The sequence below is a fragment of the Canis lupus genome, chromosome X (assembly GCF_003254725.2).
Source record: "Canis lupus dingo isolate Sandy chromosome X, ASM325472v2, whole genome shotgun sequence".
Taxonomy (NCBI): Eukaryota; Metazoa; Chordata; class Mammalia; order Carnivora; family Canidae; genus Canis; species Canis lupus.
In genome coordinates this window covers 91,150,927-91,177,321 of record NC_064281.1, presented here as the reverse complement: position 1 = coordinate 91,177,321, position 26,395 = coordinate 91,150,927, and the positions used below count along the sequence as shown (strand labels likewise).

General features: G+C 40.9%; 1 protein-coding gene across 6 annotated transcripts in view; it reads right to left on the bottom strand.

Annotated features, from left to right (window-relative positions):
* DOCK11 (dedicator of cytokinesis 11) overlaps positions 1-26,395 on the bottom strand; it is a 189,785-nt gene that overhangs the window by 116,605 nt on the left and 46,785 nt on the right. For all 6 annotated transcript variants that reach the window (XR_007409530.1, XR_003129495.3, XM_025431298.3 and 3 more), the window contains exons 2-11: positions 24,692-24,808; positions 24,518-24,607; positions 24,017-24,099; positions 22,717-22,786; positions 22,022-22,117; positions 8,116-8,250; positions 5,573-5,750; positions 5,095-5,174; positions 3,606-3,689; positions 71-211 (exon numbers count right to left, since the gene is read on the bottom strand). Coding sequence is in view for 4 of the 6 variants with exons in the window: in XM_025431298.3 (XP_025287083.1) it covers positions 71-211; positions 3,606-3,689; positions 5,095-5,174; positions 5,573-5,750; positions 8,116-8,250; positions 22,022-22,117; positions 22,717-22,786; positions 24,017-24,099; positions 24,518-24,607; positions 24,692-24,808 (1,074 nt within the window). In the remaining 2 variants the exon portion in view is untranslated. The remainder of the gene's footprint in view (positions 1-70; positions 212-3,605; positions 3,690-5,094; positions 5,175-5,572; positions 5,751-8,115; positions 8,251-22,021; positions 22,118-22,716; positions 22,787-24,016; positions 24,100-24,517; positions 24,608-24,691; positions 24,809-26,395) is intronic.

Below are 26,395 nucleotides of genomic sequence, written 5' to 3'. Positions count from 1 at the left end.
CTAGTGATAAAAAAGAAAAGCATTTCCTTAATGCACTGGTTTAAGAGGTGGAAGGAAAAGTCATACATACATTTGTGAGTGGTCCTTTTGCATTGTCTCCAACTTGACCCAAGATATTGAAAGTTAAATCATGGCAATTCACCAGAAAACGTTTATTGCACTTTTCTTCAAATGGCTTTATATCAGGTTCAATTCCTGAAAAGTCCAACCTCTGTAAAACAGATGATAATAAATCATTTCCAGAAAAATAGGATTCATATTAATATAGGTCTATAAGTAAAAACTGCAGAATCTGACAGTTCTCTATCCATTCCTCATTTGAATCCTTGTTTTCATTCAATAAGTCATTCTAGAGCTTACACCAAGGCTCAAACACTGACAGAAAAACCCTAGAGGGAAATGATAAGACTCTGATCTAAGGCATTGGAAAAGTCATAAGTCTGCATCATGGCCTACAAAGCCTTATATGACATGAGTCCCTACCTCCCTCAACTCCTCTGACCTCATCTCCCACCACTCTTGCCTCCCCTCCAGCCCCACTCTCTGTTCCAGTCACACTAGCCTCCTTGGTTATTTCTCCAACATGCCAAGTACACTCCCGACTCAGGACCTTTGCACTTGATGTTCTAGGAGACAGATGCATGGCTTACTCCCTCATTTCATTCAGGTCTCCGATCAACTGGCATTTCCTCAGAGACCTTCCTTAACTCCATAAGGGGACTGCACTCTGACAGTGTCTACTCCCTTTCCTTGATTTAAGTCTTCTAACATGACCCTCTCATACATCCTTCATTGCTATCAGCCTTCTCCACAAAATACATGTTCCAGTATGGTATAGATTTCGTCTTTATGAGGTGTGCAGGAGGCAAAACGGCCGTGAATGGACATGAGAGGTATCAAGAATAACACGATGGTCTCTAACTTAGATAATCTGACAATTCGACTGTGGTTTTATGAACTCAGTTGCAAGATACAAAGGCAGAGCAGATATGGAGGAGGGTGAGTGGAGATGGCAAGCTCAGTTCAGGATGTGTCCAGTTTGAGGTGAGATTACTAAGTGGCTGGGAAAACAGCAGAGGTCTGGGTTGATGATCTGAATTCGGGAGTTGGCGGGAACTGGACCCTGGGGACCACCTACATTTAAATGATGAACAGAGGGAGAGGCATCTGCTTCAAAAAGTGATAAATACTGAGCTCAGCTTCTAACAGAGCTGGGGGATGTACCCTGATGGCCACAAATATATTTTTTTAAATTCTTGGTATTTCTAAATTTTTTTCTTAGGTTTTAAAAACAGATATTGGGAGTCAAGGATTCCTCTCAGCAAGGGAGGAATGTGTCCCTCCTCAAGGAAACTCCCAAAATCCTCCTCCTCGGCTTACACAGTTCAGGCAATCTGAGTTCATCCGTTCATTCTGAATATGGGAAAAGATTTTATGTTTTGTTCACAAATGGGAGGAAAAGTATAGATTGTGGGACAACTTACTGTACTTTAAGACCTCAGACAAGGCAGCCGGGAAATGATTAGGTGAATCTGAGTTGAATATACTGCCAATATGGAAAACTCAAGCCAAGAAACACAAGAATTTTTCTCAATTGCCTAAGTAATTCAAGCCAAAACAGGTATTGTGCCGGAAGAGTCTCGGATAATTATAGCTGTTCTGACCTAGCCTGCATCACTGTCAAAATCCTCCTTATGGGGGCCTAAGTATAATATTCATACCTGAAAGCACCATTCCCCCCACCCCGAGTCTATTTATCTACAAACCGAATACAAATGTGTGGGCCGAGACAGCTCCCTCTTGAACACTTATCTGTGGAGCCAGCAGAGGCAAGTCATTGCCATGGAGATCAATTCTAATTTCTGCCCATTTATCTGCTCTCCTTTCTATCTTATTCAGACAGTGGAATGTGAAGAGAAACTGGACCTAAACCACTCCAGCCCCCTAATCCTTCCTCTTCTGATGCCTGTGAGTAGGGATGCTGGGACACAGGGCCTGCCTCAGTAGTTCTGAGTTGGAGCCATCCCCTCTGGTCAGCCAGCATCTCCTTATTCTCTACAGTCAGTTGTAGAGAAATCTCTCTAAGCATCATACTGTGGTCAAAAGAGAAGGCTGATACATCCAAGGATAGCATTTTACTTAGAAAAGAGACTCAACACATACAGCCGAGATTTCTCCATGAAGACATCACCTTCCAGAATCAACATTAAATTCAACTGTCCTGTGCTTAAAAGTTTCATCAGGACTGTGAATTCTTCACTAGCTGTTGTAGCTCACTGATAACTGATTTTATGTTTGAGTTCAGTTCCATGACCACAAAAACACTACACCACAAATTTTTTTAAAGACACTGGATTGAGTTTCAACCACAGTCAATTGGCTTCTTTGTATACAATGAAAGAGCCTGACATGTCCAATTAGAGCCCAATCATGGGGGATATGGGGGGGAATGCTCTATAAAAGGCTCAGACTTGCTTGGAACAAGGAGCTTTCTCCTTGTTTCTAAGATAATTAGTATCTTAGAACTAACACTCTCAAGGCCTGCTATACTCCTTTTTTTTAATCCCATAACTTACACAAACAATATCATACTGCTATGAGAAAAAAGTGGGAGTTAAAACTTTTTTTTAAGTTTTTCCCCCAAATAATTTTATTTTCTTATTTGGTATTTTTATTAAAGAAAAATGTCTGTATTATATAAAGACTATCTACTTTCCCATTTCAAATAAAAAAAACTTAATTAGAAAACCATTCAAAGCAGAAAGAAGAAACAAAATCAGTCTTCCCCCAATTATATGTTTACGACCTATTTTCACAGAGAAAAAAAAAACATAATGCTTATATAATGCAAACTTTTCTATTTCAAAAAAAAGATCCCAGAATTTTATTTATAAATCTCATGGAGAAAAAAAGTGGGTAAAAATTCATCTTTCCCCAAATAATTTCATTTTCTCATAAAATATGTTAAGAAAAGTATGTGTGATATTTCCATGCTGTTGAATTTTTCCATTTAAACAAATCAGCAACTCGATCAGAAAATATGGAATTAAATATGAACTGCATATATCTTAGGTACAAAGAGTGCCTCACTCTCACGAAAGAGGTTGAGAAACACAAATGTACATAAGCCTGCACTTCCTTGCACCACTTTCCACTTAAAGTGAGATTAACCCAGACGTGAACATTACCCAGTTCCAAAGCCTCATCAGGAGTGGAAAATAAACTACATTTCTCATATGACTCGGTGTTCTTTACACTGCAGATATTTGCTGCTACTAGACCACACTTGTATTTAAAGGGTTAAAAGTGCAGGAACCAAGTTTAAAGGGTCTTTAATTTATTTCTTTTGAGGAGTGAGATGGAGTGAAAAGAAAAATAGGGAATGGAGGGGAAAACTGTGTATTCAACCTCAAACTATTTGCATATGTGACAGTCCCCTTGAGGGAAGTCAGTTAAGTTTCGTGTTCAAAGTGAACACGACAAATATAAAGCAATAGGTATCACCACCCAGTGGTACAAAATCAGTGATTTCAACATTTCACAGATGTTGTTTATTTAAATAAGCAACAATTCTCTGGTTATTTAAAAAAATACATAATTAATACCTGGACCTCCGAATCAAAAGAAAAGAGATTCTGTCTTCCGTCTCCTCTACTGAGTTTGTTTAGCTGTTCAGTTTCTCTGCCATACTAAAATTAAAAATACACACACCAAACATTACTTCATTTTCTTCAAAGCAGTACTAAATAACATTTAAATATCTAGTTTGTGTGAGGCGCCTGGCTGGCTCAGTTGGTAGAACATGTGACTCTTGATCTCATGATCATGAGCTTGAGTCTCACCTTGGGTATAGAGATAACTTAGAAATAAAATATCTAGTCTGGGAAACTACCATCTGACAGATCTTCAAAAATATACTACTCCCATCTCCATTTACTTAAGATAGATTAAAAAAGCTTGCTGGGTGAGAATCACCATCACTATGACCTGTGATAAGCTATAGATCAGGTCCTTATACTTTCTGTGTGCCTCCCATAACATCAAGAATATTGTTCAACCCACAGTAGTACAAAAAAGGAATCCAAGAGATATGAATGCAAAAGAAAAAGAAATGACAAAACACTATCTCTTCCATAGCCAGGGTGCTAGCCATGGGATATTATATATAATTCTGATTCCATCACTTTAGGAAAAACATACTGGGCTGTACAGCCTGGAATGTCAAAGATTCAGAAAGGATACGTTAAAATCTACGAAATCATAGGAAAACCTAGATCAGGGGATCATAAGTATGTTCCTAAGATTTGGAAAACAACTGTAAAGTTTGAGGAGGGTAATTTTTTTTAAGAGAAAGATAAATTTAAAATAGAAAAAAAAATAAGATTAAATAAGTAAATAAAGCAGAAAAAAACTTCTAAGCTTGTGTAACTTAGTCTAGGAAGAGGAATAAAGTAAAAAATGTAAATAGGTTTAATGAAGATTTAAATGAATAAATGAGTCAAAATCTTCTATTATACAGTAAAATATGTAACCTATGCTAAGATAGGTATGATAATCGCCTCTACACTTTCTAAATTAGCTCATTTCAAACTCCAAAGAGCAGAGTAATTTACACGAATGATGTCTGATCACTAAAACCTATATCTGATGAAATTATGCATATACATATACATATGTATTTACATATAGACAGAATATGTGATTTTCATATGAAGTTAACATATGCAAATCATTAGATTGAATATCATGTTCCATCTGTATCAATAGCCTTTTGAATGAAGAATACTTATTTTATGAATGACATGAGGTAATTATACAGAATAAGAAGGAACATTAATAAAGTCACAAAAATCTAAAAGTACCTCCTGACATCCAGGAAAAAAAAAAAAAAAACAAGATTTTTCAAACTGTTACTCAGCCCTTATATAAGTTCAACTTTAGGATTGTAACTTTTCTCTTACAATCTCTACCTGTTTCACTAATTTGCTGTGGTTTTTAACTTAGAAATAACATTGCCAAATGGAATCCAGCATTAAAACTTTGCTAATCCTGCATTGTCTCAGTTGAAGGCAAGTTGCCATAAAAAAGATGTACCTTCATCAATTCCGGATGCATGCTCCTTTCCAAACTGGCCATGATATTCTCGGCTTTTCCTTGGCTGCTAGTTTCATCTTCTGCAAATTCATTAAAAGCAGATGTTCCAAACCATGCAGACCATTACTAATCACCTAAGAAGAATATCCTAACTACCTCTCCCACCCCATCCTCTCCTACTAGATTTACTGCAAAGAATTTTGATTATGAAAGCACAAGGAAAACTTTAATGGACTTTTGACAATCTGCCATGAATTCCCTATCCATTTTAGTCTGGTTATATTTCATGTGTCAGAACCCAGGCAGCATCAACTCTCAAAAAAAAAAAAAAAAACTATCAACCTCCATAGTTACTTTTAATGAGGAAGTAGGTCAACCTTCAAGATTAAGAGTTCTGTACTCACCCTACACAAAGGACATTCCCATGGATTAAAGATAAGAGCTTTACCTTGATAATGAATCATTTAAAAATTCTGACCTTGTGTTGTTTCTACTGTCTCCTTTTTCTCTTGCACGAAACTGTCAGTATTGATCTGAATAATCTTTTTCAAAGTTAACAACCATTCCTCCATTTCCTGCTCAGTTTCAGCAGCCAGATAATGGCTATACTTATCTAACATCTTGAGTTCAAAGGCATGACGGCGCATTTTGGGGCACTAGAGAAAAAAAAAGCATGTGTTCAGTTAGTTTAGCCTTTCAAGATTAGATTTCATTAGTTTATTTATTTTTACCTGAGCTTAGCACATATGTATGTCAATACTGTCATGGAAGAAATGCTTCTTTCAATAAGAAATAGAAACTCCCAGACAATGAATGACCATGCTGAACGTATCTTTTTTATTCTCCTCAAAACTGAGCCCATGGTACATGCACAGAGTTGGCATGAGGTACTACTTGTTGACCAAGTATTACCATGTAATGCGTTTTCCCATCCTCCACCCCCAGAGAATCCAACTACCACCGTAAAAATAAGCAAATGTTTGTAACTATTTCCACCATGCTTCAAGTTTTTCTTGCATATTTATAGATTTTCAAAATCAGTCCTGGAAAACAAACTCAAATGGGATTTGAAATAAACCTGGTGCTTGTTTCACATCACACCGTAATAGTCGCAACTGATACCTAATTCGTAGTACTGTGCATAATATGAAGTGCATCCGCATAGCATACAAGCCTAGAGTTGGTTCACATTACACGGTGCCTCTCAGTAAAAAAATAGGGAAATGCCCTATGCTGAACACTAGCACATAAGGAAAACAAAAGCCGCCTCCTTTCCTCAAATGTGATGACACCTTCTTTGTACTACCGCTTTCTCTGTCGTGATAAAAGAAATGACACACTCTCCACTCTCCCAAATACCTCAGCATTAATTTCAAGAAAGGCTCGTGAATCCACAATTTCCCACTACATGGCCATCATTCAAGAAGGAACCAAGAAAAGTTCCTCCTTCTCATCTTCAAAGTATAGTAAAGGATGAAATTATACGGCTGTACCAAGTCCTCAAGATTTATGTATTTGAAAATATTTGGGAGTGGGAAACCCTAAATAAATGGAGAAAGCAGAGGCTGGGAACACGAGAAAGGAAGGGCAATCTGGACTAGAGCTAATTGAGAAATGCTAGGAATTGTGTGCCTTCTTTCTTCTATAAGATAAGTGTTTATATATTTTTTATTTATTTATATTTTTACATATGTATTTATATGTTATGTATAAATTTAATTTTGTATATATGTAATATATTACATATATTTATTATATTTTTATATTAAATGTATATTACATATGTTAATATATATTAAATATATTTATAGAATATGTATTTTTATATTACACATATATATGAAGGCACTCTTTTGTTCACATAGATCTTTATATTTTTAAGTGTTTTTTAATTTGATCTGCATGACAATCTTATTTGAGTGGGATAAATAATAAATGGGATTCGGTGGAATTAACAGTAAGATTCAGGTAGGATGAGGGCACTGAGCCAGCACCGTCCACCTCCCCGTCAGCTGAATGCTCCTTAAAGTCAGCCATGCCACCTGGCTCTGTAGTAATGGCTCCATCTCTTAGCCAGTTGACTTCCTGTTTAGATCCCCTCTCTGCTCTGCATCTCACTGCATTGCATCTCCGTCCACGCTCCCTCAGTAACTCACATCAGCAAGCATCTGTTAAGAGTCGACTGTGTGCACAACACTGCTAACTATTACAGGGGACATGGACATGAGTAAGACATGGTCCCTATAATCCCCAAAGGAATATGCAGAATTAAGCACAAATTAGAGTATGATTTCAGTTCTAGGACAGAGGCAAAAGCAAAGTGGTGCACAGGGAAAGGGGAGCTTCATTGCACATGGTGGGCTTGAGGGTGAGGAAAGAAAAACATTTCATGGTAGAAGAGCCATTTGAACAGAGTCTTGAAAGATAAGGCTCAAAGAGGAACAGACGAGGAAAGTGTACGCCAAGCAGAGAGACAAGTGGAAGAGAGGCAAATATCTGTGGAGTGTCTAGAGCACACACCGTTTATGGGGTGCCCGGGGCAGGAGGGTAGAAAGTAGGGCAAGGCCAAATCACCGTGACCTGTGAGGTCATGGTAAGAGCTGTGGCTCTCCCTCTGCAAGATAATCAATCAAGAGCCAAAAACTTTAAGTTAGACAAGTGAAGGACATCATCTCTGTCCTAGGAGGATGGATTACCGCAAGACAACAAATCAGAGGGCAGGAAGGCAAGACTAGGCGAGAGAGAAGGAAAGGGAGAGCCAGAGGAAGGGTAGTGGGAGTGGAAAGAAGGTAAGTGATCAAGAAGTACTTTGGAGCCAGACTCCAAAAGGGCCTGGGTAAACACCTGAATTCTCATGCAGAGCGAGAACAGGGCACTGAAGAGGATTCTGATGTTCCTGATACAAAAGGTTTTGGTGGATGGAGATGCCATTGACCAACACGGAAAAATGCAGAGGTTCTTAACGGTTGATCAATAACCCTCTTCCAAAAAGAGAAGAAAAGGTGACTTCTATAGCCCTACCTGAACAACGTCAATGCAGGCGTCCAAGTAAATGCAACCTTTAGATTCTTTTGAGTTTTTCTCATCTTTATAGGAGTTGAGAATATATGAACCATCAGGAAGCTGAGTCAAGTAAAAATACCGTCTCTTGAATACCTAGAGAGGGAAGACCAGCAGTTATATATTTGTTACATACATAATTTGAACATTTGAACAGTGTCTTTGAATTAAAAAACCTTGAAAAGTTTGCCACAGCCGTTATATCTGGACAATCTTCACACAACTCTGAGAAGTCATTAGGAGCTTCACTTTTTTAAGATGAAAAATTTGAAGTCAAGTGATTTCCTCTCAGCTAATCTAGAGAAGATGACTTTTGAACCCTTTGAGGTTTATAAAGCATTTTTGTATGTGAATCACTGTCCGTTTCACCATAGTGTCCTTTTTCCATTAATTTTTTTAAATTTCTTTTTATTGGAGTTCAATTTGCCAACATATAGCATAACACCCAGTGCCTTTTTCCATTTAACTGCAAAATCAGGGATCCCTGGGTGGCGCAGCGGTTTGGCGCCTGCCTTTGGCCCAGGGCGCGATCCTGGAGACCCGGGATCGAATCCCACGTCGGGCTCCCGGTGCATGGGGCCTGCTTCTCGCTCTGCCTGTGTCTCTGCCCCTCTCTCTCTCTCTCTGATGACTATCATAAATACATAAAAATTTAAAAAAAAAAAAAAACCTTAACTGCAAAATCATGACTGGATTCCTTTAAGAGTTTTTAACTGTATTTATTTGACACAGAGAGAAAGCACAAGCAGGGAAGCAGCAAGCAGAGGGAGAGGGAGAAGTAGGCTCCCCGCTGAGCAGGGAGCCCCATGCAGGGCTTGATCTCAGGACCTTGGGATCATGACCTGAGCTGAAGGCAGTGACTTCACCAACTGAGCCACCCAGGCACCCATCATGACTGGATTCTTATCGTTTCATTCCCATTCCCACGACTTCAAGTATAAATAGAAAAATGTTTTAAAATTTTGAAAAAAAAACTACACAGCTAAAGTTAAATAAAAATACAAAATATATATACATACTCATACCCCCCATCATATATATTCACTTCACCTACACACCTCACTACACTCACTTATGCTGTTCCATGTCTCCACTTCTGAAAGTCCAGCTAATAACATACTCACATGACAACACCCAGAGTCACTGATTTCCTCCCAGTTGTTACTGGGGGCCCTGAATGCTGAAATTTTAGTCATGAGCCCCCTGGGATTGTGACATCCATTTGAAATTAGGCATTCACAACAGTTAAGGAGGAACCTGTTGCTACAACTCACAGCAAAACCCACAAGAAAGGGGAAAAGGAGGAAGACAGTGGACTTCGTTCATGCTGCCCTTCTAGGCTCCCCTAAAAAGTCTTAGATCTGATCAAAGAGGTTAAACAGGGGATCTGGAGCTCTCTGATGAGTCTATGCTGCTTCTAATAAGCCAAAGACTGAGTCACCTGGATGGCTCAGGGGGTTAAGTGTCTGCCTTCAATTCAGGTCATAATCTCAGGGTCCTGGGACTGAGCCCCAAGTCAGGCTCCCTGCTTGGCAGGGAGTCTGCTTCTCCCTCTGCCATTCCCTCTCCCCTGCTCATGCTCTCTCTCTCTCAAATAAATAAATAAAATCTTTTAAAAAAATAAGCTACAGACTGCAGACTGTGTCGAGCATCTGTTATAGTAAAATTCCCCCAGATGATGGATCTAAAATCGTTTCAGGGTGGGAATGGAAAGGGACTAGGACATAGGCTCTGGGTGATGACTGAGGAAGTGCTTTCCTACGCTTCTTATCTTACAGAAGTTGGCTTTAAGATTTAAGCTTGCCACTTTCAATCACCCATCTGATTATCCAGTATGATGTCGGACTATTTTAAGAACTTTAATTATGGAAAGAGTATTATTTGGCAAGCTCATTCTTGAATATGACTTAATTTCTGGCAAAGTACCTGAAATATCAACAATCTATTTTTCCATAGCATGAATAAGCAAAATAATATACGTGTTAAGGAGCATTTCTTTTTAGGAAAACCAGGAAAGACAAATAATATGCTTGTAGTTATTTTTGACTTGCTTCAATATCACAGATTTTGCAACAAATGACAAAAATATACCAGTGTGAGGAACACCTTAACAGGTCAGACTGGTAAATGCTATGGCTGCTATTTCAGGGAGCGGGTGGGTTTGTATAGTATCAACAGAAAGGAGTCCAAATAGAAAATATCACTTTGTTTTGCAATGTCAACCAAGCAAATATTACTACAAAGGTATAGAAAGTGTGTGTGTGTGTATCATCTCACATTACGAGAATATAGACTCCTCATTATTTGATTCACCCACATTTAAGTTTACTGGAACTATAACTGAAGAAATCGAGATTTACACAACAAGGAAAATGTTAATCAAAGTGGGGATTATATACACACACAAACACAAAAATACATACACACAGTTGACTCCTGAATGACATGGGTTTAAATTGCACAGGTCCACTTACATGCGGATTTTTTTTAAAAAATCCATTATAATACTACAAACGTATTTTCTTTCTTATGGCTCTTTTTTAAAAGATTTTATTTATTTAGGGCACCTGGGTGGCTCAGCTGGTTAAGCATCTGTCTTCAGCTCAGGTCATGATCCCAGGGTCCTGGGATCAAGACCTGCATCAGGCTCCATGCTCAGAAGGTAGCCTGTTTCTCCCTCTCCCTCTGCCTGCCACTCCCCCTGCTTGTGCTCTCGCTCCCTCATTCTCTGTCAAATAAATAAATACATAAAATATTTTTAAAAGAGAGAGAGAGAGCATTGGTGGGGTGAGGGGATGGAGAAGCAGAGGGAGAGGTAGAAGTAGACTCCCCGCTGAGCAAGGAGCCCAAGAATGGGTTCCATCCCAGGCCCCTGGGATCTTGACCTGAGCAGAAGGCAGATGCCTAACTGACTGAGCCACCCAGGCACCCCACATTTTGACTTTCATAATAACATTTTTTTCTCTAGCTTACTTTATTGTAAGGATACAGTATATCATACATACAACATACAAAATATGTTAGTTGACTGCTTCTGTTATCTGTAAGACTTACGGTCAATAGGTTCTTAGTCATTAAGGTTTGGGGGAATCAAAACTTATATATGGATTTTCAACTGCGCACAGGGGTCAGCGCCCCTAAACACCCACAATGTTCAAAGGTCAACCGTATATGTTTGCTTGTTTTCCTGACACTGGTTCACATGTTATTTAAATGATGGGACCAGGTGACCTAAAATTACATACTGTGCCCAAATGAACAGAACACTCCTTTTTGAAAGTTATTACGGTATGGCAAAAATTAAGATACATTTTCCAGGCAAAAGTTACAACTCATTAGAATCTGACCAGTGACCAAACCTAAAATAAAAGTAGGATCTACTTGCAGAGGCCACAGCCAGCAACAAAGAGAGTGGCAGAAGAACGGAAAACACAGAGCAAAACATTTGTGGCACAGAGTCAAATTCGAGCCTGTGAGATTTTTTTCATGTACAGCTGCCTCACCAAGCAGAGATGTTTTGTGGCAGCCGCCACTTCCAATATTAGCAAAGCACATCATTACAATAGAGAGGGAAAGGGATCTGAAATTACAGTAAATCACTTCCTGTAACATTGCAATTACGTCTAAATGGAACACTGAGGTGGGTAGCTCATGAATGTGGGGAGAAAGCAGATGCCTAAAAGTCATCTGATCTGGATTCTTGTCCAGCCCTCCTGCCCACCAGCAGTGAAGCTGTCCTCAAGACTCTGCTTCTCTGTGTCCACACTTGTAAAAGGGGATCAGGCCAGATGATCTGTAAGACCATTCTTTCCACGATCTACAAATAATTTTACAGCAATTGAACAAATGACACAGCAGCCTTCTTCCTAGGCTAGGGGCCACTCTCCCCAAGCCATTTCCTACAGGCTTGAAACACAATTTGTACAGTTAAGGACTTTTAGGTCATTTCTATAGAAATCAGAGTCTGCCCCAACAACAGATCTGTAAGATCTAGAAGATCTCTTCTCATTCCCATAGTCCAGGATACACATTGGGCTTCACTTTCTGGGAAGCTGTTAAAATAATGAACGTATAGAACAATGGCAATGACTCTGAATCATACCTCACATCTTAAACGCCTCAAGTCCTTTGTAACTAACAGGTAACTCTGCTAATGTCACTGGAGATAAACATCATTATCCACATTTTAACTTAACCAAGAGCTCACTCAAGTTCACAGAGGCAAGTCAAGGAGGGAACTAGAATCAGGACCCGATGAGGATAACAAAGAGAATCTTGCCCAAACTTGCCAACAGCTTCCCATCTAAAACCATAAATCCCCATCATAGCCTAGGATGCTGTGCATGTTCTGGCCTCAGCTTACCTCCTGGACTGTATTTCGAATCATGCTAATCCAGCTACGCCGGCTCACCTGCTGCTTCTCAAACACCCCCAAGCAAGCGCCTTCCAGTCTTTGCACTTTCTGCTTCCTTGGCCTGGAATGCTCTTCCTCCAAAGACTTACTGCTTTCAACTCTTTGCTGAAATCTCACCTCCTCTGAGAGGCCTTCTATGACTACTTGACCTCTACCACAGCTCACTATTTTATCTTTTTCATATAGTGATCATTATCCAAATAAAATTTGTCTATTTATCTGCTGTCCATCCCTTTAGGACTATGACAGTCCATGTATCATCCACTGCTATATCCCCAGTACATAACAACAGTGCCCAGACTCAGTAAAATTTTGCAAAATAAATGATGAAGGAATGAATAATTCATTCTTCAGTACAGATTCTCCACTGGTTTCATCCAATAGAATGGTATTTCTTTGTAATGTCCATATCCTTCTTCCTCGTCTTTATTAATTTTCCTAGATAATGGACACAGCTGAAAATTCCCCTACCTTACACAATGAGAAGCATGGATCCTGATGAGTGGCCCACTCAGACCACCCAGAAGAATAAAACTGAGAGGGAGCCAAAGGAGGTAATTCTCTGGCTCAGGTCTTGCCAAGTCCCCTTAAAACCCTGAGTTGTTTGGATGACAACCTTTTAAACATTTACCACATGGCCCTTTCTGGAGCAAGAACAAAGGCTTTCTGTCACTCCATTGAATCCAAGTTAGAAGGTAGGAAAGCCTGAGCACCAAGTATCCTCAAATTAGGAGAGCCTTTTATCATTGGATATAACAAATCTCCAGAGTGTTCACCTATGTGTGTTACCTAGCAGGTAAGTGTTCACCGCTAAAGTACATGAAAGAATGCTCTGCAGGATTTAGCAAAAGTAGTCAGGCAAAGTAGGTGGGCCAGGAGCAATGTAGGCATAGGGGCAGGAGAAACTCACTTGACTCGTGTTTCAGAACAGAAAACAAGAGGGGGCAAGGAAAAGGAGAAAGTAGGAGACCAGGAGACACACTGGGTCTGAGAGTTGTTCTAAGCAAAGATGACAGAAATAATAGAGCAGGAAACCTCAGGATTTATCAGAAAACCAAGTTATAATTATACCAGAATGTCAAGAACGTTATCCTGCTGAAGAACCCCTACCAGTACATTGGCAACCTACTATATCACTCACCTCTTTCCACCATATCTTTTTACAGTCCTACCAAGTTTTACTATATCATGTAGGTCTACACTCCGGTAAACTGGTTAAAAATCAATAGCTTTTTTTTTTTTTTTTTGAGAGACAGACAGAGACAGAGAGCATAAGCATGGAGGGGGGAGGATGCAGGGGGAGAGGGAGAGAGAGAATCCTAAGCCAGCTCCATGCCCAGTGCAAAGCTCTATGTGGGGAGCCCGATGTAGAGCTCGATCTCCCTGAGATCATGACCTGAGCCAAAACCCAGAATTGGATGCTTAACTGAGCCCCCTGGGCACCCCTCAAATAGCTTTTCTTAAATAACTCCACCATATCTGGGCACTGGAGACTTTTTAATTATTTAGTTGGAAGCAAAATCTAGAAGGAAAGGTCTACAATCCGTGCTTCTCATTATGACAGGCTATTTTATCGGCTTTATTTCAGCATGTCATGGTCCTGCTCAAATTTTCAATGACCCTCAATTACCCACATGGCAGGGCTCACATGACTGATCCCACATTCGAGGTGCTCCCGCAATCCTACTAATAATATAAAATAATACAAATAACTGGCATCTGTGGCGTGGTTACTACCGTACAGTCTCTGGCTAAGTGCTTTCCTCATACTATATCATTTAATCTTCATAATTAGCTCTTATGATGATTACTATTATCATCTCCATGTTACAAAGGAGAAGCTGAGGTGCAGGAAGATACCAATGGACCAAATCAAATTTATCCTCCCATGACTACTCAACTTCATCTAACATACCTGATGCCCCGTTCATACTGCCTGCAACACTCACCTCCTGATTTTCTCTCTTTGAAGCCCCACCTCCTTCAAGAAGCCTCTCTGACCTCATATCACAGTGACCTGGACTCATACAGCACTTAGTCCCTGTACTATCTTTAAACAGTATACTATTTTTTTTAAGTAAACTGTATGCCCAACATGGGGCTTGAACTCATGGCCACACAATGAAGAGTCACACACTCAACCAATTCAGCCAGCAGGCACACACAGGGATGGCACATCCCTAAACCATTTTCATTTTGTGTCTCATCTCCCCAGATAGGTTTTAAGTTCTGCATGTGAAACTTCTCCCTACCCTTTGCAATACTAACACCTTGAATTAAGAAGATACTCAATACATATTTGGTGATGAATTCATTGATTCCTCATAGTGTCTGGAACATAAGCAGCCCCTAATAAATGGGTTTTTTAAAGATTTTATTTATTCATGAGAGACAGAGAGAGAGGCAGAGGGAGAAGCAGGCTCCATGCAGGAAGCCCGATGTGGGACTCAATCCTGGGACTCCGGGATCACGCCCCGAGTCAAAGGCAGATGCTCAACCACTGAGCCACTCAGGTGTCCCCCTAATAAATAGTTTTAAGCAGCCACCAATGAATGAGGAAAAACTAAACATAAAAAACAAATTAGGGGCGCCTGGGTGGCTCAGTCAGTTAAGTGTCCAACTCTTGATCTCAGCTCAGGTCTTGATCTCAGGGTTGTGAGTTCAAGCCCTATGTCGGGCTCCATGCTGAGCATGGGGGCTACTTAAAAAACAACAACAACAAACAATAAAAAAACAAAAACAAAAAACAAATTAGTGAGAAATCACTATACTCTTGTTTGTTAGCTGGGAGAGACAGTCTGGCAGACTTGAGAACACAATGCACTAACCTATAAAAAATGTTTAAAATTTTTCTCTTCCTTTTGTTCCAGTAAACATAGTGGCCTTGGACTCCCCAGCAATTACCTTAATATCATATGTGCTTTCCTAGGTGAAATTCCTTGATTTGTTGTTCTCCCAACACAGAAGGGAAAAAAACTCTCCCATAACAGTCAAAGAATAAGTGAGGACTTTTTGACTCTGGATATATAACAAATGGCTCTCTTTTGTGCAAACAAAAAGGGGAGGGGGCAGCAGAAGTGAGTCATACATCAAGCAGTTGAACTTACAACCCCGATAACATACCAAGACACTTCAACATTTAATTGCTGGGAAGGGGGAGGAGGAAACGAGAGGAATGTGACCAAATTGAGCCAAGAAGAGGCAGGCATAAAGGTGTGTGTCCCAGGGCTTGGCCAAGAATCTGCAACAGACTTTTTTTTTTTTTTTTCATGGAAAACCCACCCTCAAGATCAGACTCCTCCTTATTCCATAGATCATTATATCCCTTAGGAAAAATAGCTCTAAACACCAGGGGAGGGTCCAATCCTACATCCTAGCTATCTAGTCCACATTCAATTCCTACATGGATATGGAAAGGAGTGGAAAAAAGCAGATGTTTCCAGCAGCTATATGAGAGAGAATGTAAATGAACAGGCCTCTGTCAAGATTGGCATTTCTGTCTAAGGGATCATTTATTCTCTAGGGAGATTTTAAACTGTTCTCCAAAACTTTTCCGGGAATTGCAGAGTGATGATGGGGTGTGTTCTCATTAACTAGAATATACAAATTGAGGAAATTAATCACCTATGACAAGGCTTGTCTTGTTTTAACATGAACACCAAGAACAAAGCAAATTATAAGCTCCAAGTAAAAGAGTCACTGCTCACAGACAACTGACAGAGCTTTTGCAAGAGCTGCATGACACCAACATCCCCCTCGGTGAAAGGAAGCGATTGGGCACCGAGAACTGTGGCGTGGGCAGGAATGCACATCATTATCAGCTTTCCTGTAGCCTGGGTTCCTCACGACATATTTCCCAGCCAACAATGGAGAGGCTCAGCCAGCATTTTTGGGAAAATCATGACAATGGCAGAAAATGATACAGACTATCTCTTAACAACTGACCGGAGCTGGTGGAGAGGTGTATATGGGGGAAAATGCAAATTTTTATTCCATAAATATGGGATCTGGTAGTCTTCCCACACGAAGAAATCATCTTAGCTCCTTCACCAGCCCCTTTTCCGTACAGCCCATCACTATCAACTTGAATGTTCTTGCAAAACTGTCTGGCAGCTAGCTAGGGAGGATTAGCTTTCTAAAGCAGCCTATATATGAATTACTGTGGCTACATTATTTATGTCACATTACAGATCATGTGGTTGCTTTCTCAAAAGACCTTATAAAGTAGGAGTCTTCTGATTCCCTTCTTTCTGTTGGACTTGGCTCAGTGTTTTCTAATCCTCTGTCCTTTGCTTTTTTTCTTCTCACCTTTCTCCCATGACTCCATTTCTCCCTTCCTTACCATTAGAATCCCTTATTTCTGACAGTCAAAGAATCCAGGAGAAGGACCCAGCCTTGTTTATAACAACAGTTAAGGGACCCCTGGGTGGCTCAGTCAGTTGGGCATCTGCCTTCAGCTCAGGTCATGATCCTGGGATGGGGGGGTGGTCCAGGGATCGAGCCTCTTGCTGGTCTCCCTGCTCAGCAGGGAGTCTGTTTCTCCCTCTCCCCTGCCCCTTCCCCTTCTCCTTCTCTCTAGCTCACTCTCTCTCAAATAAATAAATAACATCTTTAAATAAAAGACAGTTCAGTTGCTATCCAACATTTCAAATTTTCCAAAGGACTGATCCTATGTAATTTTTTCAATCCAGATGTCCATAAGTGAATAAAGACCCTGAAATTTACACCCCACTCTAAGAGGTACCTAGCTACCCTACTTTGATCCCTGTCAACCCCAGTGGGACCTGCAGGCCAATGTCAAGCCATAGCACACCAAGGAGACACAGATAAAATAGAAGGGAAGGCACACGGCTCCCATAGGCTGTTATTTGCTAATGAGTCATGATTAATACCGAGATCCTTCTGTTGTAGCTTCCTGGTGAGTCTACTGTGAGCTTGAGGGGCTATCAAAGCTTGAATTTTCTGACAGAAAAGGTTTTGCTCTCAATTCTGCAAGCTCTAGGCCTGTAGTGCTTACTGTTAAAGCTGCCAAAGCTCCTAACCAGCACTGACTGGGCATCCTAGCAGGCAGGAGATTCCAGAGGTACCAATGGTGAGACTGCCAACACTATCAGGAAAATGAATCAGATAATAGCATGCCCGACTCCTCTTCCTGTTTGCTTATGAGGCTCATTAATACTCTTCACTTCAAAGGCTAACATGATAGAAACAAACATGGGGCACCTAGGTGGCTCAATGGTTGAGTGTCTGCCTTTGGCTCAGGGTGTGATCCCGGGGTCCTGGGATCGAGTCCTGCATCAGGCTCCCTGCAGGAGCCTGTGTCTCTGCCTCTCTCTCTGTGTCTCTCATGAATAAATAAAATCTTTAAAAAAAAACAAAAAGAAAGAAACACATAAGCGATTCTCCTCTCAGAATGGTCTCATGAACCGTCAGCCCTTCGCCAGCTCTCCAAGAGCTGGGTCAGCTGCTCACCTCACCTTTATTTTTTTTTAATTTTTTTAATTTATTTATGATAGTCACACAGAGAGAGAGAGAGAGAGGCAGAGACACAGGCAGAGGGAGAAGCAGGCTCCATGCACCAGGAGCCCAACGTGGGATTCGATCCCGGGTCTCCAGGATCGCGCCCTGGGCTAAAGGCAGGCGCCAAACCGCTGTACCACCCAGGGATCCCTCACCTCACCTTTAGATTTAGACTCTCTCCTATGGCTGCATCAGTTCCAGGCCTGCAGGAGGAAGAATATGTATGATCTGCCACCTAAGGGTGCAAGCCTGAGTCCCCCAGTGCGCCACAGTTCATAGGCCTGCACCCACTAAGGCCCTCGATCCAAGTTCCAGGCTGGGCCATTACTGCTACCCACACCCAACACGCTCCCCTGCCATGCCCCTTCTCCATATGTTCACACGCCCTCTGTTTACACAGAGATGGCACAGTGAACACTGCAGCTTTCAACCAACTTCCACCATGCTGAACTAAATAATAGGTAAAACACAATTCCTACAGGACAAAAATGTATATATCTTGGCAAAACCCCTCAGACACCTTGAAATGTGTCTGGCTGAACCTTCTTCCTCTCATGCCCATTCTAGCTGTGATTAGTCCTGAAATATAATACTACTGCTCTATCATAGGAAGTAAAATCGGAAGAGTGTAGGATGCAGCTTCCTCTCTCAGAAATGCAAACTGGAGAGCCATAATCCCTAATGGAGGATGGCTAGAGGATAAATGAAATCCAGGACCAGGCACAATTCCCAAATCTCATTATGGGCGATGTCACATTATTCCCTATTTGGTGTGTTTTTTTTTTTCAAGAGTTGCGTATCATATATGATCACTTTGATTTATTCTTCCTTTCCCTTTCTTTGCCTACTGTTCAGAAGTTCTACAAAGAAGCGTTTTCATGCTATTTGAATTATATCGAAAGAAGAAAAGAAAAGAAAAGAAAAGAAAAGAAAAGAAAAGAAAAGAAAAGAAAAGAAACCAAAACATGAACAGCTAGGGATGAAAAGAGGCAACGCAAAGAGCCTAGCTCAGCAGCAGCAGAGTGACAATTAGCTGGAGCCAGGCAGCAGCTGTCCCCTTCAGCCAGGCCATGTGGTCACCAAGTTGCCTCAGACCCCACCAACCACTCCATGAATCTATAGCTCCTGCCTGGGCCCCCGTTGAGTGATGAAGTTTGCAACCTTGGGGACAGACAATGCCTAAGCTAAACAGTTAATCTTTGACTACTTGACTGAATTCGTTTTCTACAGTCATTGGAACAAATTACCATAAACTTACTGGCTTAAAACAAAATGTACCATCTCACGGTTTCTCCAGATCAGAAGTCCAACGTGGGTCCCCTGGGCTAAAATCCAGGGTGTAAAAAAAATAAAATAAAATAAAATCCAGGGTGTAGCAGAGCTGTGTTCCTTTCTAGAATCTCTAGAAGAGAAGCCATTTCCTTGTCTTTTCCCGCTTCCAGAGGCTGCCTGCATTTCCGGGCCAGTGGCTCCTTCTGCTGCCTTCCTCAAAGCCGGCAACTGAAGCATCTCTCCCTGGCCCTGCTCCAGCCCTCCCTCCTCCTTCCCGGACTCTCCTCCTCTGCCCCTTTCTCCCATTTACAAGGACCCTGTGACGACACTGAGCCCAGCTGGATAATCCAGGCTACTCTCCCAGCGTGCTGATTAGCAATCTTAACTCTTCTTTGCCATGCAAGGAATCATTTAGTTTCTGGGGGTGAGGACGCAGCCATCTTTGAGGGGCCATTATTCTGCCCACTGCATCGACCAGTCTGTTTCACAAATTATGGAGGCAAATTAAAAGCATGTACTTTTTTTTTTTAAAGCATGTACTTTTTTAAAAGATTTTATTTACTTATTCATGAGAGACTCCCAGAGAGAGAGAGGCAGAGACACAGGCAGAGGGAGAAGCAGGCTCCATGCAGGAAGCCCAACAACATGGAACTCGATCCCGGGTCCCCAGTATCACGCCCTGAGCTGAAGCAGACGCTCAACTGCTCAACCGCTGAGCCACCCGGGCATCCCAAAAGCATGTACCTTTTACAGGCAGCTGCATTTTGATTTATAATGTATATGGGCTCCAAAAAAGTTGTATTTGTAAGGCAAATTCTACTTTATAGGCATTAGGGTAATTCACTATGGAAAAGAATCCCCTGGTGAATTGTTTTGTAAAGACCTTAATTCCCCAATGTCTTGTGGTAGGCATCCAGATCTCCATACATTATGTTAATGTTGGGCCACAGCATCAGTATGGATAAAATACTTCAATATTTTGAGGATGCTAGGAGTGGACTCAAAGCCATAGTACCACTTTCTGGCAATCCACACAGAATTAGTCTTCGCACATGCGTTTCTGAACCTGACAATTCTGATAGGAAACTTATAATAAAGACTCGAGTCTCCCTCACTCGGCTAGTCAGCACTAATGGCCTGCTGGTGAAGAGTACTGGCTCGGGCATCAGCCTGCCTACGTTCAAATCCCATTTCTGACTTCGGGGCTGAGTGACCTTGGGTTAACCATTAAGTTTCTTTGTGCCTCACCTTCCATGTCTGTAAATGAAGAATAAAAATAGGACCCCTCTATCATAGGGCTGCCACAAGGACTAAAGGAGATACCAAATAAAAAAATACTCAGTATGGTGTCTGGCACATATTAAGTCTTTAACAAATCAATTCATGGCCGTGTGCTAAGGCCCATGGTTAGGTACAGGAGACATGCAAGAAGCATCCTCCAACTTGGATTCATTATTTTCAGGATTTGAAAATGAAAGTGAGAACCGGACATAGTCACTAAATAGAAAGCAGCAGGCAAAATATTAAATTAAGATAAAACTGGAGTGTTCTCTTGGTAGACACCCATGGTTTCTGCTTGCAGGCTCCCTGAAAGACAGAATGACCTTCAATACTTAATGGAAGTGTGAATCATCCTTGGAAAGCCACATGATCTTATATTGAGTATCTGAAAGAACAGTTATATTTGGTATGAGAATATTTTGCTTTTCTGCTCGGAATCTTCAAGTAGCTTTTTAGTTTCACCTTTGAATTGTAATGGCTCTTCGCAGTCTCTGGAACAAAAGTCAACTTCATGCCCAAGGCATATGAGACACTGCACAATTTTCTCCCTCTCTCTGTTTCCACCTTTATCTCCTACAAACCCCATACACAAACCCACTATGTTGGCCAAACTACAAATTCTGTAATTCTCTGACAGCACTAAGGTACTGCTTTGTATAGTAGTAAATTTGGTATGTCTCTTATCCAGTCTGGAGATGAAACCACTGAAAGCCAGGGACCTGGCTTCTTCGACATCCACAGATTGCCCCAGTGACCAGCATGTAATAGGCACCTAATTAATATTTGTTAAATAAATGGATTACCCTCTCCTTCTATTCATTACATTCATTTCCCCATAAGAACCTGTAATGCCCTTTTGTTTCAATGCCATTCTCCTCATTCAACTGACAGCCTCCTTTTTGAACGTTTTTAAAATTTTTAATTGAAGTATATTTGAATGACAGCCCCCTTTTTAAACTTCCTGATTCAGAAAAATTATGTTTCTTTAAAAAGTTACACTTCTCAATTTATCCTGAGGTTGCAGATTTTTTAAATCCTATACATCTGTGAAAATCCTGTTAATAAGGATTTTTTTTTGGCTAGGACTCACTGTAAATTTTTTTAAGATTATTTATTTATTTATTTATTTGAGGGAGAGAGAGGGAATGAGTGGGGGTGGGGCGCAGAGGGAGAGGGAGAAGCAGACTCACTGCTGAGCAGGGAGACTGACATGGGACTTGATCCCAGGACCCCAAGATCATGACCTGAGCCAAAGGCAGATGCTTAACCAGCTGAGCCACCTAGGTACCCCTGTAAACATTTTTTTAAAAGAAATATTTTTTCCAGACAGGCTCCTCATGACAATATCCTTAAAAGGATGAAATAATAACTCCTTCTTACCTTCATGGTAACCGTGATGGTGCTATTTACATTTGCCTTATGCAACCAGCCTTGTTTTATCACACCACCCTTCTGAGAACATAGCGAAGAGGAATCCTGAAATAGGGCAAAATCCATCAGTCAAACAGCCAGCCATCTAATCAAACTTTTGGGGTTCATGAACTAGGCCCTGCCCCATTATCTAATTAAAGCATAAGGTCCCCTTGCCCCCACAAGGATGCCTGAGGAAACCTGAAATTGATAACTAGGGAAAGAGAGGCTCTGTGCCATGCACACAGTAGGTACTCAATATTTACTGAATCCTATGGGCAGTCTCCTGGGCAAGTCTTCTGCATTAAGTAAACAGACTGTCTCTCAAAATGTCACAGATACCCGGGCCATCTGTCCCAAGAGGGATCTAATAGGCAGGAGGGTCCAGATGAATCACCATGCCACATGCCCAGCACCAAGAAAACCAACTCCAGAAGTATGCCCCACAGGTGGGAAAACATGTTTATATATAAATCATAGCCCATTTCGCTTGATTTTTCCTAAACTCCATTTGGAAATGCAACAATCCTTAAAAATTTTTCAAAACATTCGTTAGCTTGAAAGCTGGCCACGGATCATTAAAAAACAATTCTGTCCCTCATCTTAAGGAAATCTGTCAGCAGACACGACCTTGAGGATGCCCATGCAGTGGCCCCCACTTTTACCTCGTCTTTCTCACAGTCCTCGTCAATCTCAAAGACATGACTGGGAATCTTTTCTGGTCGCAGAGATTTGCTGAAAATGCAAGAGAATTATCTCAGATATTGAAGAGAACAGACATACATACATAAATGCAAGCAAGATGAGTAGAATTCTTTTACAACCAAGAAAATGCCAAGACATGAGGAGGATAAATTATTCTTTCCTTTCTAAAGTCAGATTTTCCCCTGAGTAAACCTACATTACCTTTTCTGTAAGGACTCCCACATGTGCGGCCAGTTGCAAAGCTACAACTGAGCCCAGATACTTCAGCAGGGAGGGCAGAATTACCAAAGAATGTATACCAGGACTCTCGGTGGTGGCAGGAACGTATCTTTCCCCAAAAGAGAAAGCAACACCGTGTAATTCTGGCTCTCCCATCCATTTGCTGTATGAACTTGGCTTGGTCATCCATCTTGGGATTCAATTTTAAAGGACATCTTTAGGACTGTTTTCTCCTCTAGGAAGGTATTTTTGAACACTACAAGAAGCTACACAATGTCTTATTTCTCGAAAACATTTCCCAGATGATAGCCTATGAGTAGTACTATAGATGAGGAAATGGAGAACAGGAAGGCTCAAAGAGATTGAGTGACTGGCCCAAGGTCATCCAGATGGTAAGTGGCAGAAATAACATTTGAACCTCAACAGATAAGATTTGAATTAGTTCCTGGGCCAGTGTACTCATGGCAGTGAGTCAAGGGGTGTCTGGGGTCATCGAACTGAACCATGTACCTTTTAGTATTTTCTTTTTTAAAGAAGATTTTATTTATCTATTAGAGAGAGAAAGAGAGAGCACACACACATGCACGCATGAGTGGGGTAGGGGTAGAGGGACAAGCAGACTCCCTGTCAAGCTGGGAGCCGGGGACACAGGGCTTGATCCCAGCACCATGAGATCATGACCTGAGCCAAAGTCAGATGCTTAACCGCCTGACCCATCTAAGCATCCCCCACTTCTAGCATTTTCATTGACACCACTAGAAAGTGCTCACTACATTATCTAGAACTATGAGAAGGTGATTTTATGGTCAATACAGATGTATCAAAACCAAAAAGCAAACTCATACATGTTGGAAAGAATTTCAATGAGCAAAGTGAAAACATATTCAATTGTCCAAAATACATTTACCAAACATGCTGGTTACTTCAGGGTTTGCTTTATTATAAACTATAACTGAGAAGCTTCGTAAGTAGTTAGCAAAAGGTAAAATGTAATGTTGAATAACTCTCCTCTTGAAGGTTTCCCTTGAATTCTCCACTTACCATGGCAACATTCGAAAGTCCCCAGAGAAGTCTTCATACTTGTAGTTTACCACATGCCAATCTGTGCTATAGGTTTTAATACACTGAAAGAAAACAAGAATCTTTCATTTGAAACACCAAACAAGTATACATATATCCAGTTTCTTAAAGTCTGGTCAAGTAAGCTGACAGACTGTTAAAAATCACTCGGAAAATGTTGGTACTGGGATCTTCCTTTGAGGAATAACATGGTCTCCCTAAACCAACTGGCAGCAAAAAATCGCAATTCATACACACTTTGGAACACTCTGACTCCATGTTCAGAGTATTAAAATCCAAAAGAGAAAAACTAGGAACCCATGCTATTTGTCACAGTAGTTAAGCTGTCTCCTCTCCACCACGTCATCTAGACTTATTATGTAGGTCTGCTAAGTTATTATGGTAATTTTATTTCCCCTTTGGTCCAAAGGAAGAATATTTTTTTAATGTAAAATGTTCCTCTGCGGCCTCTGAGGGTCTTACCTCTTTGACAAACAGACTTTGGGCCCTTTTCTCAGCATCCTCTGGTACGGTGGACTGCACTGTTCTGCGCTGACGACTTATCACTGAGATCTAGAAGACAGGGAACATTCTTGCCGTAAAAACTAGCCTGGAAAGTGTGAGTGTTTTCCTTTAAAGAAGTGCTTGTGAACTCACAGATATATCTTCCATTGGAAACATAAGGAGGTCTCTGAGGGGGTCGCTGTAAATCTGGGTTTTCCTTTGGGTGATAACATTCTCATAGTCCAAGGGCTCAACAATTTTGGTCTTTTCCTTCATAAGAGAAAAAAACAACAAAGTTAATATGGTCAAACTCATAAGACATAAATTCCTCTCCATGTGCTAAAGATACCTTATTTCACTAAAGAAGGAACTGTTGACAGTAGTAAGCATTGGGACACTTAAGAGAAAAATACTCCATAACTAGACACGCAGACACCAAACATATATAGATACACACACGGATCTCTCTGCTAAAGCCAAGAGTTCTGAAGAGTTAGCACTGTACTCTGCTTTTCCATGTGCCTTCCAAAACTGTAAGGTAAAACAAAAAGTGGTATAGTTGGAAGCCTGTCAGCTGATTTTTATAGAATTGGCTCTATGCACTGGGTAACTGAAGCAGAGAAAGTATCGACATTCGTGTGCCTGGTACAGGCATAGCTAGGGCAAGTATGGGTCTTGAAGGTACTTGATCCACTGGGCAGGGTGTAAATGGGTGAGGTTCTAGGTGGCAAAATCAGTGGACCCCTGTCAGGCTTGGCACATCCCTGACCTGGCCACTAATAATAGAGCCCTAGCCCAAGGCTAAGGTTACAAGAGGCAGGGTCAGTGTCTGAGAAATCCAGGACGTGATTTATTAATAAGAGTAACAAGACTGAACATTTACCAAGCCCTTTTTATATGCCAGACACTGTGCCAAGTGCTTTCTCTATATATATTTTCTCATGTAATACTCATAACCACCCTATGAAATAGGCTTGACCTGGGGTTCCTGGCTGGCTCAGTCAGTAGAGCATGCACAGATAAATAAATAGAAAAGGCTTAATCTTTGTCACCATTTGACAGATGAGGAGACTCTGCATTCGACTCATACTAAGTAACTGGTCTGCCTTCCGAGCTAGAATTCAAACCTGGGTCTGAGACTATGACAACCCTGCTTTCTCTACCACATCCAGCCTTTCCTCCCCTCAGAACTACACAAAGATACTAATATGCAAGACACTGAACATGGAATAGGATCCCACCACCTACCTTCCTAACCTTTTTTTCTTCACTGAGCTTATCACCATGTGATAGATAGACCATCTACTTTACCTCTCTGCCTATCTGAGGGCAGAGCTTTCCCTTTACTTGTTCACTGTTATCACTCCAGCACCTAGAGCAGTACCTGGCACGTAGCAGGTATCCAATCATGAACTGCTGAATAAACGCTGAGATACTCAGATTGAACCAGAGCTACGTCTCAACATACTATTCCAAACCAAGGTGGCGATAGATTAAGGATTTCTAATAACAGTGTTTTGCCAAATCAGATTAAAATTACTTAAAAATTTTATTTAAAAAAACAACATAAAGAAAACTTAAATAGAAGATACGCTGAAACTTGGTATCACAATAGAATTGGAGTCATACAGTATACACAGTACTTGAGGCAGTCTCCAGTACACTGTCTCCACACAATCCTTTGAGAACAGTTTTTTTTTAAGTTTTTATTTCAAATCCAGTTGGTTAACATATGATGTAATATTAGCTTCAGGTGTACAATACAGTGATTCAACACTTCCTTGTCACCCTGTGCTCATCATGACCAGTACCCTCCTTCCTCCACATCCCCTATTACCCCCGCATCCTCCCACCACC